The sequence below is a fragment of the Phalacrocorax aristotelis genome, chromosome 3 (assembly GCF_949628215.1).
Source record: "Phalacrocorax aristotelis chromosome 3, bGulAri2.1, whole genome shotgun sequence".
In the NCBI taxonomy this organism is placed as follows: domain Eukaryota; kingdom Metazoa; phylum Chordata; class Aves; order Suliformes; family Phalacrocoracidae; genus Phalacrocorax; species Phalacrocorax aristotelis.
Genome location: NC_134278.1, coordinates 44,689,525 through 44,701,269, shown reverse-complemented (window position 1 = coordinate 44,701,269; position 11,745 = coordinate 44,689,525). Strand labels below are relative to the sequence as shown.

Sequence of the window (11,745 nt, the reverse complement as noted above, 5' to 3'; positions counted from 1 at the left end):
TATGACAGAAGGTAACATTTATTTGATAGTAGACCTTGGTAAATGACATCCCAAATGATCTTTACATTCTCAGACAAACACATTCAGTTCAGACTTGGGTTTAACCACGACGCTTCGGTGTCTTTCTCTTTCAGCTGAGACAATTTTTATCTGTTCCTCCTATACTATAGGGGTTGTTTGTTTTTTTAATTTTTGTTTTAACCTGCTTTGCAGTATTTAAATTTCAAATGAAGTATTATTAAATGAGAAACCGCGGACGATGGAGTTTGGAATTGGAAGTCAACACATTTGTTATTTTTTTTGCCAAAGGTATCGAGTAAGTTGCATAATTACCACAGCATTATATCATCTTTGTCAACATAAACACAGCTTCCTATCAGCTTTGAAAGTGCCATTGGTGAGTAACCGAACGTGCAGGCTCTGAAGAGCAGCAGCCCAGGAGGAGCTGAGAGCATCACAATGCCTTACAGAGTTGCATAAGGAAATGAAGTAGAGACAGGTAGCAAGTAGTCACCAGCAGAAATGACAAATGCTCTCACGTATGCGCTTCTACAGCTGAGGCAGAGGAGAGAAACTGCAGACAGCTTTTGTAGCTTCCTTCCTGCCTGTTGTGATCCGACTTTAAGACAAATGTGTGAAGGAAAAGCAGCAGCCCGTGTGGATTGATTATTTCACTGATCCAGAGAAACCCTTCCATACACAGGGTTTGATTTTTTTTTTTCCTCCCCCCACTTCTGATTTTACGAAGTGCATGTTCCGCGTCTCACATTGTGCCGATCCTGTGGTGAGGCACTTGCAGAGTCTGAAGGTTGGGACACGTGAAATAAGGAGCTGGAAGAAAGCAAGCTGCTATTCCATTGGAAGCAAAGGGGAGCGTAGGCCCATAGAACACTTCTTCCTTCCCTTCCTTGCTAACGTCCAGCACCTGCGGGTCAAAGCGTACAAAATATTTCCGGGATCACGGAAGAAAGCCGACACAAATTTGCTGGTACGCACCGCATATACGTACCGTTAATCCCAACAGAAAGGTAATTTTGGATCACTTTTAGATTGTATTTATGGATCTGGTGAGTTACTGCTGTCTTCATCACCCACATCTTACCCTAGGTCCGGCTCTCAGCAGCAGACAGTGACATTGGATCCTGCTTCCTGGCAGCGGAACGTGCAAGCACGCAAGTAGGGTACTCTGCACAGAAGTGCTTCTGTTACCACAAAGTATGAATCATTTGTCAGGTCGGTGGGAGATAGGGAGCAAGGGAGCTCTCTTGAAGTTGGAAAGGCCAAATAAATTAATGACTTAAAGAAAATGAAGATACATGGAAAATCTGCATTTATTTTTCCTCCAAAGGAGAGAGCAACCTCAAATGTGCTGAATTTGAAGATAAAAGGGCTAGTTTTACTGGTTAAAGCCAGGCACACTGCCAGCAGCTGAGAAGGGGCAGCACACACAGCTCTGCCAAAGCACTCATTATACTTCTTTTCCCTTTAAAGCAGGGACTGTCTCGGTCAGGCTGCCAGTTCACGACCAGTATGGGGATCTGGACAAATGTCCATTTAGGAAAGCAAGACGCCCGGATCATTTTCTCTTGTCACGAAGCAGTATTTAACCGCAGGTGCAATACTGCCAAGTACGGGCTGATTATAGATGAGCGTGTTGGTGGAGTACAGCCTCCACCTTGATACCGTGCTATTACTCCATCTGAAGCACTGTATGTCAGCTCCTGAAGCCAGTTTGAATTAACTTTTCCATTAAATATTGTTAGGTTGGGTATCCAACAATTCAGTAAAACAACACTATACTCTGGCTGGAACATGGTTTTAACTCCATATCTTGCATGACCTATTCTTTACAAACTCATGCTAATAAGTGCTCATTAACAGACCAGCAGCTCAGTATGTAATACATTCCCTTCTTATGCTAAGTCTAACTTCTAGCCTTATGGGACAGTTTAGAGGTGAAATCCTAAAATCCTTAGCTGGAAGCTAATGAAAACGTTGTTTATCAGCAAAAGTGCAGAAACCGAGATGTAAACGAGTTTCTGTCTCTAACTGCCCAGCTGGTCACAAAGCGATGGCTGCGATGCAGATTTGCTTCGCTCAGAAAAATGCAGAAAGATAAGAATTCCTGATTTCTGTACAGGAATATCTGAAAGCCAGGGATCTGCAGGTAAGCTGCTCTTACACAAGATGAAAGAGGAGGAGAGTTTGTTGGACAACCTCTTGCCTACAGCAGGGATCAAAAAACTCCCATTCAAGCTTTGAAGCAGTAAGCACTAGGGCAGGTTGCAGGCTGACTGAACTTTGTCAAAGAACAACTCGTTAACTCTGGCTGCTCTTCAGAAAGGCAACTTGGAGAGAAAAAAAAAAAAAGCCCCAAAACCACGAGATGAGCTGAAAAACCGTTAGCCCAAGCCCCATCTTCCATTTCTGCACCCGTTTTACTTTTGAACCTCACTGTGTACCCTGGGAATATATACCCACGATATTACCCAAACCTCACCAAAGGAGAGACTCCTCAACCCTGTTTTACTGGAATATCAAAAAATAATTGGATCTAATGGCTCATCTGGAAATATTTTTAATATCCACAGTATTTCCCCTCTGTGTTTATGCAGGTTCAGTGGCTGCATAAGAAACATCCTTAATCTCTCCACTTCACATGCATTTTCCTTTTTGAATAACCTCTGTGCAAAACGTATCCTTGCAAAATTATTGGAAAAGACTTTAAAAGAAACCTAAATCACTCACCTGGATACACGCCAAAGGCTCATTTGTCCAAATCGAATAGCCTCCCACTAAATATATTCTACCATTGTGGACGGCGACTCCAGACTCATTTTGACCTAAAGCAAAAAAGGAAAAGGAAACCACTTTCCGTGTTTAATTAACCCTTTTAATGCCAGATGTCGGAGTTCTGTAATATGACAAAAATGCACCTGGCAGTAACTTGACTGTGTCAGAATTCGCAACGTGCACCAGTGAAGGTGAAGCGCAAGGGCTGTTCTTCGCTCTCTACAGGAGCCCCATACGGTGCCGTCCGGAAAGATACCCCGGATGAGCAATAAACTGAGGCTGTGCAGGGGAGCATCTGCCGTCTCCTCGATGGCACAGGTTTTTGTACGCCTGTATTTCATAGGTGACAAGCAAGCTCCCCGCCTGCCCCTCAGCCACTGTCACGTATGCACATCCAGACAGACACATAGGCCGAGAGCGCTGAACGCCCCTCCTGTTCTGCCCACACCTGTTTATCCCTCTGTTCCTCCAGGTACAAGTATGGTGACTGTTGCAGAAGTGGCTGTGCAAGCTCATTCCCATAGCAACGGTCTCCTGAACAAGTCTGGAAGTTTTGAAGGATAAATACAGCCTTAAAAAAATCTGCACTACACAGTGCAACAGGCACGTTTACCACCAACTGCAGAGATGCAAAGAAAGGCTTAGGTCGTTTCTCAAGGTGCAGGTTGTGGAAACAACCCACCAGGTCATATCTGAGCAGAGGCTACTATCTCACAGCATTTGGCAGTATAGGGTCAGCTCCGGAACGGGGGTGCCTGCAGTGCCAGCACTTCTGCGCCTGCAAATCAGATTATGTCCTTCTCAAAGGCTCTCAGTTCTTCCAGATAATAAAGTAAAATAAAATAATTAGAAAGCAAAAGGGATGTGAAAAACTAGTTCTGTCTGACGGTCTCTTACTCTTCCGTTTAAATCCATTCCTCTCTCCTCAATGTCCATGAAGTGCTCTGATGACATGACTCAGAAACCAAGCGACCCTTTTCCAGATCCCAGAGATTAAGAAACCCGGTGCAATACCTTAAAGAACAAAGTTGCCACTAGAGCAGCTTCTAAACCTACCAGGAGGAAAATGACATAAGGTGACTGTCCTATTTGTCAGACGTTCATTTCTCTGACATGGTGTTTCAAGCTATCCTGAGCTTCTAGTTAAGCTCCTACATCCTTTGTATCCTTTTTAGTGGTAGATCTCGGAAATGAATGCAATGCCAAATGGAACAGGATGAAAAGCGAGGCAGGATCAGTTCTAGGACTCCTACAGCAGCCTATGCTGAAACTTTTTGGCAGTTACTAATTGAGCTCCAAGTCTGCTGCACAACAGAATGGTCCCAACATTAATCCTGTCCTGGAAATGCATCCTCTTCTGCAAAGCTGCTGTTGAGGCTACTCTGAGTATGTGCACGCGCCTGCCTCTCCCAGGGATTCGAGGGAGCGGTACATCTGGGAATCGTATCAAGTGGCAGTTATATTTGGTGGACTGGGTGGCAGGGACAGCGAGTTGCAGTGCTTTGCAAGTTGCAGCAGTTCCTCCTAACGAGGGTCAAGAGGAACTTTACAGATCCGTAGCTAACAGAGATACTCAAGTCATCCCTGACTTGACAGAATTCCAAAGATGCCTCCTTCCATGTAATTTATTAAGAAGATATTGCTTAGAAATAAGTGATGATTAATGGAGTTCGGTGCTCTGCGATGCCAGCAGGAAGCACTACAAAACGAAATCATGGTAGGGATGGATCTGCCTGTTGAAGACTCAAACAGGGAGCTAAATCTGTCAGTGCAGGCAAGCGTTTGGAGAATCAAAAATAAGTACTGGTAATACTAAAACAAAGAATTTCTGATTGCTAAATTAAATTACTTTTATGTGCACCTTCTTAAAAATATATCCTACAGTGTCGTAAGACAAATGTTTTGTAGAACACTGAATGCCAGAACAGTAACGAGAAGTGTCTTGTTGGCCAATGTTGGCCCCTAAACCAGAGGCAATTGAGGCGAGGCCATGGAGTTCCACATACTAAAGGCATCTAAAGGGAAAAGAACTGATGTTTTATTCTAACAGTAGAGAGTTCCTCTTTTGGTGTACGATACTTGCCTGTCAACATGTTGAAGCTGCAACGCGTCCATTGGTCAGAATCTATGCTGTAGGAATCTATGTGCCGAACCAGGATCCGATCGTTGTTGTAGTCCAGATCGTTCCCACCTAACACGTAAAGTTTCCTTTGGACAGCAGCCATGGAGTGGTACACTCTCCTCTGCAACATCGGGCTACGGCTTAACCACTTATTCTGGAAAGGAAGAGAGAAGGTGTCTCAGCACTGCTCAGAGCCGTACCTACATTAGTAGTACGACAATAGTAGCATGTTAGTGGTGGTCTCCTTACCCTTGGCCAGGAATCACAAGTGTATATACTTGTGTTGTTCTTATGTTAACCATGCGTGTTGGTTATAACACCGACTAGACATACTGGACTTTCAACACGTGGTTTACAGTTCTCACATTTAAAATCATTAATTTAATAGTATTTCTTGCTCTTCATTTTTTATGTTTAACTCATCATGTTTCAAAGCTTTTTTTCTTCTTTATAATCCAGTAGGAAATTGTCCTTAAGCAAGACTATTAGATGTCTCCTCCGTATACAGCGCTAAAATTATCTGCAACCAACTGGCTCTGTTATGAGGGAAGAGAGGTTCTTCTACCTTCCATTATTCGGAAGCTTATTTGATCTTATCCTTGGGGAATGAAGCAACCGGGAAAAGTAATTCCCTAAAGAATCTTCTCAAATGATTCATGTGTTTGGTTTAACGCTAACCCTTTGTGGGCACTTACAAAGTAGCGTCCTTTTGCATATTTTTCTCCCTGGTTAACAGTGTTCAAGAATTCTACCTGGTCAGGGGAGGGGCAAGAGGGCACGGAAGAAGAGGGATTAAAGCACAGTATTTTAAACCTAAGACAACAACTGCTCCTGCTGCACTTACCAAATCAAACAGCCGAGCAATGGATGAGATTAATTTATTTAAGTGGAGGAAGTTAAAATCTGTGAGGAAATTCTTTGTGTGACATGTGCTACCGCTTGCAGTAACTCAAGAGCCTCTAATACCTCTGCCTTCTAACCTCCACAATATAGAGCTATACATTTCAATGTGTAATAGTTGAATATTAGGCATTAATGTTTGCATTAGTAGTCCAGTCTCTTAACACCAGACTATAGACACCATCTGCTTTGCAAAGCCTGCCTGCATCCCCTGATTATATCTTTAGCTTCCTCCACTGCAGTGCCTGCCAGGTGAGCCGCAAAGCACTGCAAAGGCAAAGAAACAGAGGGGCCTGGTGGGGTCATTTCTAATAAGCCAGCGTGTGAATACTAATCAGTGGTGGGGAAGCAGAGGTCACCCCAGCCGGCTTGTTGGCAGGTAGCTGTGTGCTCTGTGGCAGATGGCAGGCATTATCGACTCGCCACAAAGGCCTCGCGCAGAAGCAAGCGCTGGTGCTGAATGATAGAGTTATTGAGATTCTGTGCGAGATGCAAGCAGATGTGATGGTTTCCAGTACCCACCGTAAACAATATGCCAGCAGAATTTTTAAAAAGAGCTTGTGTGTACAAACACGAAGCGGACCTCATTTGAAGAATGCAAGCGCACACTTCCTCTGTAACTCTTTACACGCCAGGCCGGGTTTCTCGCCGTTGGCATGGCACGCTGAAGTAGCTCGGCCACCGGTATTTTTGGGGTTCAACTTTCACGTCAGCAAGTAAAGAATCAAAGCAAAAGATACACAGTAGAGACACGTATGTAAATAAGAGCGTCCCCCTCCTAAGCAAAATAAGATTGCTGCCTGGAATCACTCCGTGGATTTAGGACAGAATCAGCACTTGTACAATCGACGCATAAAATTGCACCTCAAAGAAAAAGAGGCGGGTGTGTCACCTCCTGCTTTCTGCTTCAGGACCCGTATGTGCTACGCTTTAAAACGTCAGTGGGAACCACACAGAAGTCTCTCCTGGCACAATTTGGTTCCAAATACAGCAATCAAAGCGCCTATCCTACAATCAGGAAAGTCAATACTCTTCGGCACGGGTATAAATCAGGCTGTGGAACTCTGATTGCAAGCTTAGGACTTTAAATTCCTAATACAAGCAAGAGGGCATAACCATGTCCTAACCCTCTGGAGTGGTTACTGAGCCATGCTAACCTAATCAAAACACATACATAACGTATGAAATAATCCCTAAAAGATATTTTAGGTGCTGGGGTAATGAAACGATAGGCACCCTTGCAGTCAGCAGAATAAGTCACGGCCAGGTAGCAGAGTTCTGAAAGTATGCAGGAAACAAAAAGCCCATCTATGCAATTCAAAGCAGAAACGCCAACGACAAGGAGCAGTTTTGTGACACTGACTTTGAGCATATGTTGCCCTGGGCTGCTGGATTACAAAAAAAAAAAAAATGAACAGGCAAAATAAATACTGATAAATACAGGGGATTTAATGCACATTTCTGTATTTAATCTAGATATTTCTAACACCCACAGTCTTAAAAAATATAATAAAAAGCCAGGGTCTCCATTACTCTGATAAACTCACACATCGGTACAAAGTGAATTTAAACCACCACCAATTCAAACGGTCAGCATTTTTAGCCTTACAAAATCATTGCACGTATTTGCTAAGAGACCTGTCTGAGGCAAAACATACGAGATAAAATACAGGTACCCACCTGCTTAGGATCATAGACCATGAGCCTGTTTTGATACTGTGCAGTATTTGTCACTCCTCCTATGAAAGAGTTTATACAGGTTACATTTTTTCATATAAGCAAAACAAGGACCAAGATCAGGTACAGCAAAACAACCAATTCTAGGGTTCTCTTGCTGACGTAATTACACTGCATGCCACCACTTATGCTTACATTCCACTGCACTTTTTAATCTGGGTACAAGGGAAGAAGCAGCATATCTGTCAAACATCTAGAAACAAAAAATAGCAACAACCACACACACACACACACTTCTTTTGTAAAGCTAATTCTATGGGCTAAAAATGAGGTAAAAGTTGATCTGTTTATAAATGACTCTTCATTCAGCCGTCCTCAAGATGTGAAGATAAAGCCCGTCCCTGTTCTGAGGAGCATGCAGTGTGTGACATGGTTTAAAGGAGGAGGAGGTGGGCTTGCATCAGAGAGAAGGAAGAAGTTGGAGAGGAGCTCTGCCCAACCAGGGGTATGACATGGGACACCACGGCCAGCTGGAAAGCACAGCGCAACCCTGTGCAACTGCACTCACCCATTTATTTGAAGGAAATTCTGTATTTAGTCTGTTTCACAGAGAACATCTCCTGGCTTAGTTGTGGACTTACGTTGGGAGGTTCCTCCATAGTGGCCAGAAACAACACTACCATTTAACATACCTACCGTTCAACAGCGTTTGGAAAGCAAGGTCTAAGCCACCTCGGAATAGAGTCTGACCCAAGTAGATGCCGCAAACCAACTATTTACCTCAACACAGTATACGTTTAATCCCCGATCATCCTGTACTCTATTGGTTTTAGCTGGCAAATCATACTGGGTAAACTGGCAGAAAAATTCTTCAGTCTCAAGTCTGTAATTTTACCAGCGTAAGCACGTTCCTGAGTGTGCTCAAGCCTCCTGGGGATGTGGTGTCACTGCAGCACTGCCACAGGTTCCAGTCCCCCCTCTGTCACCACCCCAGGCCCATGGGAAGATGGGACCAGAAATAACGCCTGCAAGCTGCTCCCTACCTTTCATTCTACCAGAAGGTCTGGACTGAGCTAGGGCACACCAGTAGCCACACACCAGTGAAACTCACTGACAAACTTTTTATATTACAGTTTTAGCAGCACGTGCCGATGACGGACAAAATCCACAGCAATGAGAGGAAGGAATTTCGTCTGTCATTACACTTGCTTATGCTTCGATTTTGTGAGGACATTCCCTGTTTCAGACAGAGCAGTGGCAGAGCTGCTTTCATTCCTGCCGGCTGAGCTTTGGCCCGCTCCTACTAAGGTCATTGGGTTTTTTCTTTTATCGCCAACTAGTCTTAACATGCTTCTGTGCTGAGGAATTCTCATTTTAGCAGCCTCCAGCTGTACCCAGTGCAGCATTTTGCTTCAGAGCCATACTGTGATTTTCATAGAATCATTAATTCTTCATAAAGAATTGAGAATTAAGAATTGAGAATTAAATATTCATAAAATCATTTTGACGTGACTTCCCCACCTTTCACCCGACATTTCAGGCTGCAGGGCGGTACTGGTGTGCCTTCAAGTTAAACCAGAATCTTGAACTCCACATGTGCAACAGTTGTGCCCCAGTTCCTAACGAAGGCGTAAGGGCGTGAAATAATAACTGGTCTTTCAGGCGGTGCTGTACCAGCTGACAGCTGGGAATGTTTGGTCTGGAGGACCAGAGTAAGTCTAGTCCAAAGCAAGATATGTGAACTGTACATGGAGTGGGTATAGAGAGCTGGGCACTGAGGTTTTGTCTGCTCATCTGCTCCTACTGGGCTTAGCTACTTGCTGACATAGATGTCCCCCTCTGATCACTTCAAGTAACTTGAGTGAGGCTAAGAATCTGATCAATGGGTAGCAGAAACTATGGACAAATCTGTTCAAGAGTCTTGTGTTCATCCGCAGTAGCAGGGAGGAATAACAGCTATTTGGGTGCGCCTCTCCAAGCAGCAGCCTGTGCTGGGGCCCCCACAGAGACGCTACGGGACAGCCGAGAAAAGATGTAGTCTTTCCAAACGCCTTCCATCACACTATGCCACACACTGCCCGTCACAGCACCTGTGAAGTACCCATGCAAGAACACGCATCAGAAAGCAGTGACTGTTCCCATACCTAAGCTCACAATCTGTTACTTGTCTCTACACTGCTGTGCAGCCGTCACAGTGTTAGTGGCCGTCAGCCACGTGCACAAAACATACTTTTCTAATATCTGCTTTGTAATTTGATTTTCTTTTACATAGTTATTTTCACTCTTAGTGTAATGTTTAAAAATGAGGTGTCAGATTAGTGTTTTGAAAAATAAAAATCATAGTTATTTGGATTATTACCTCCAGGAATGTTAAACTACAGGAGAGGCATCAGAAAAGCAGCGCTGGGTCTTGTATTTCCATTCAGAAAGGACACCTTAATTTGGGGGGAAAGATGTGGAGGAAGAAGAGAAAGAAGGGGGTTGCTTCCTCGTAAAATAATGAAATAATCCAATAAGCAAAATTATTTGCCTCTCTTCACAAAGGGCCCCTCATATCAAGTACACAGCTTACATTTTTTCCCCTGCAATATTGTTCATCTGTGGCGTTTTATCATTACATTCCCTTCACATACCGCTCTTCACTTTTAGATTAATCTGCCAAAATGAGATGCTAAGGATTTGCATACAGATTTGACTACACAAAAATAGATCTGGAATTAATAACAGTCTCTATATGTTTTAATTTCTTCTAGACTGGAGTACCCTTGCCTCCAGCAGTATTCTTGGCTTTGAAAGTCATCAAGCTGATTTGTCTGCTCTTAGGTTATGATGCCACATGCTGCTACACTGTCCCCTGCAATCAAAGTGCTCGCAGAGATAGATTCCATGCCTTCCCCTAACAAGTATATTTTATAGATTGGCAGTTTTGATCTCCCCTCCCCAGGGGGATAATCTGCATCTTAACAGGTTTCTATAGATACATCTGTCATTAAATATGCCATCTTATATCTGCATCAATTTTCAAACTCAAGTTCCTCCTAACTTTGAAGTGCTATAGCAAAAGTTTAAAATTTTCTGCCAAAATTCAAATTTAACAAGTCTGCAGTGTCCTCTTGAACTATTTTTTTTTTTTTAAATTCTCCAGGCAGCTGGGAAAGGGCAAAACAAGAGCAATATGTCTCTTAAAAACAGGAAGGGGGGGGGGGGAGTCTAAACGGTATTAAAAGTAATACATAATTCCTCAGAATAAATAGGGGTAATTCTGAGATAATTTCTTAAACTTCCCTGTCATGCTTTCTACGAGGAAAAGAGGGGAAAATCAGGGAGGCATCGTAACTCCACTTGGAAAGAAGTATTTAAAAATACAAACCACGCTATTAAATTTGACGTCAAGCGATAGCAGCTACTGTGGTAGTAACCCATCGGTAAAGGAAAGAGGAAAAAACTGTCTGGTTGGGTAAATGACAGAAAATTTACAATTTGGTCAGCACTTGCTGGGTTTTATAAACTGAGAGCTGATGATTGCATCACTTTGACAGGAGCAGCTTGCTTTGCGAAGCAGAGTTTCCAGGAGGCAAGAAGCGCTCTCAGGACAAGCCTGTGTCTCTCTTGCTCTTACAGCTGCAAGAACACACTCATGGAGAGCCCAGCAGCCAACCTGAGGGCTTCTAATATTTTTACGCTGCCACAATCGCTGTTGCTCACTCCCTTGCAGGCTGTAAACCCTGGTTTTTAAGCCCTCCCAAGACCCACAAGTTTCCAACTCATGCAACAGTGCCCCTCTACATGGAAAGGTCCCGGAGGAGACCAAGACCTGCCTTGTCCAGCCCTTCCCCACACATGGGAAATATTTTGGTTAACTACTACAGTCCCCCAAACTGTCCACAAACTGCATGGAAAAGCACCTTCAAAAGGAGAAGGGTGGGAGGCAGTAGATTCAACACTATTTTCCCAATCAAAAATTTATAATCCATATTTATAACGTGTCCTAGTAAGACCCCCATACGACTTGAGAAATCTAATCCAATCCAAATCCCCCACAAAATCTCACAACTCTCTCCGAAGTCCCCAAGTGCTAGGCTGCACGCACGAATCCGAGTTTGCTGGGAGATGTGTAAAACTACATGTTGGCAAAGAGCTCCCACGTGTATTCCTTCCAGCAAATCCAGGGAATATATAGAAACTCATGACACGCGCCCCAAGGTGCTCTGCTATCTTAAAATAGAACTCTCTCCTCTCTTGTATGGCTGTGT

The 11,745-nt window shown here is 43.6% G+C and overlaps 1 protein-coding gene across 5 annotated transcripts in view; it reads right to left on the bottom strand.

The window, feature by feature from the left end:
* The window catches only part of KLHL32 (kelch like family member 32), a 151,452-nt gene continuing 139,707 nt past the window's right edge, over window positions 1-11,745 (bottom strand). For all 5 annotated transcript variants that reach the window (XM_075087321.1, XM_075087320.1, XM_075087318.1 and 2 more), the window contains 4 exons: window positions 7,496-7,554; window positions 4,877-5,069; window positions 2,749-2,843; window positions 1-925 (listed from right to left, as the gene is read on the bottom strand). In XM_075087321.1, the coding sequence (XP_074943422.1) occupies window positions 764-925; window positions 2,749-2,843; window positions 4,877-5,069; window positions 7,496-7,554 (509 nt within the window). In that variant the 3' untranslated portion in view covers window positions 1-763. The remainder of the gene's footprint in view (window positions 926-2,748; window positions 2,844-4,876; window positions 5,070-7,495; window positions 7,555-11,745) is intronic.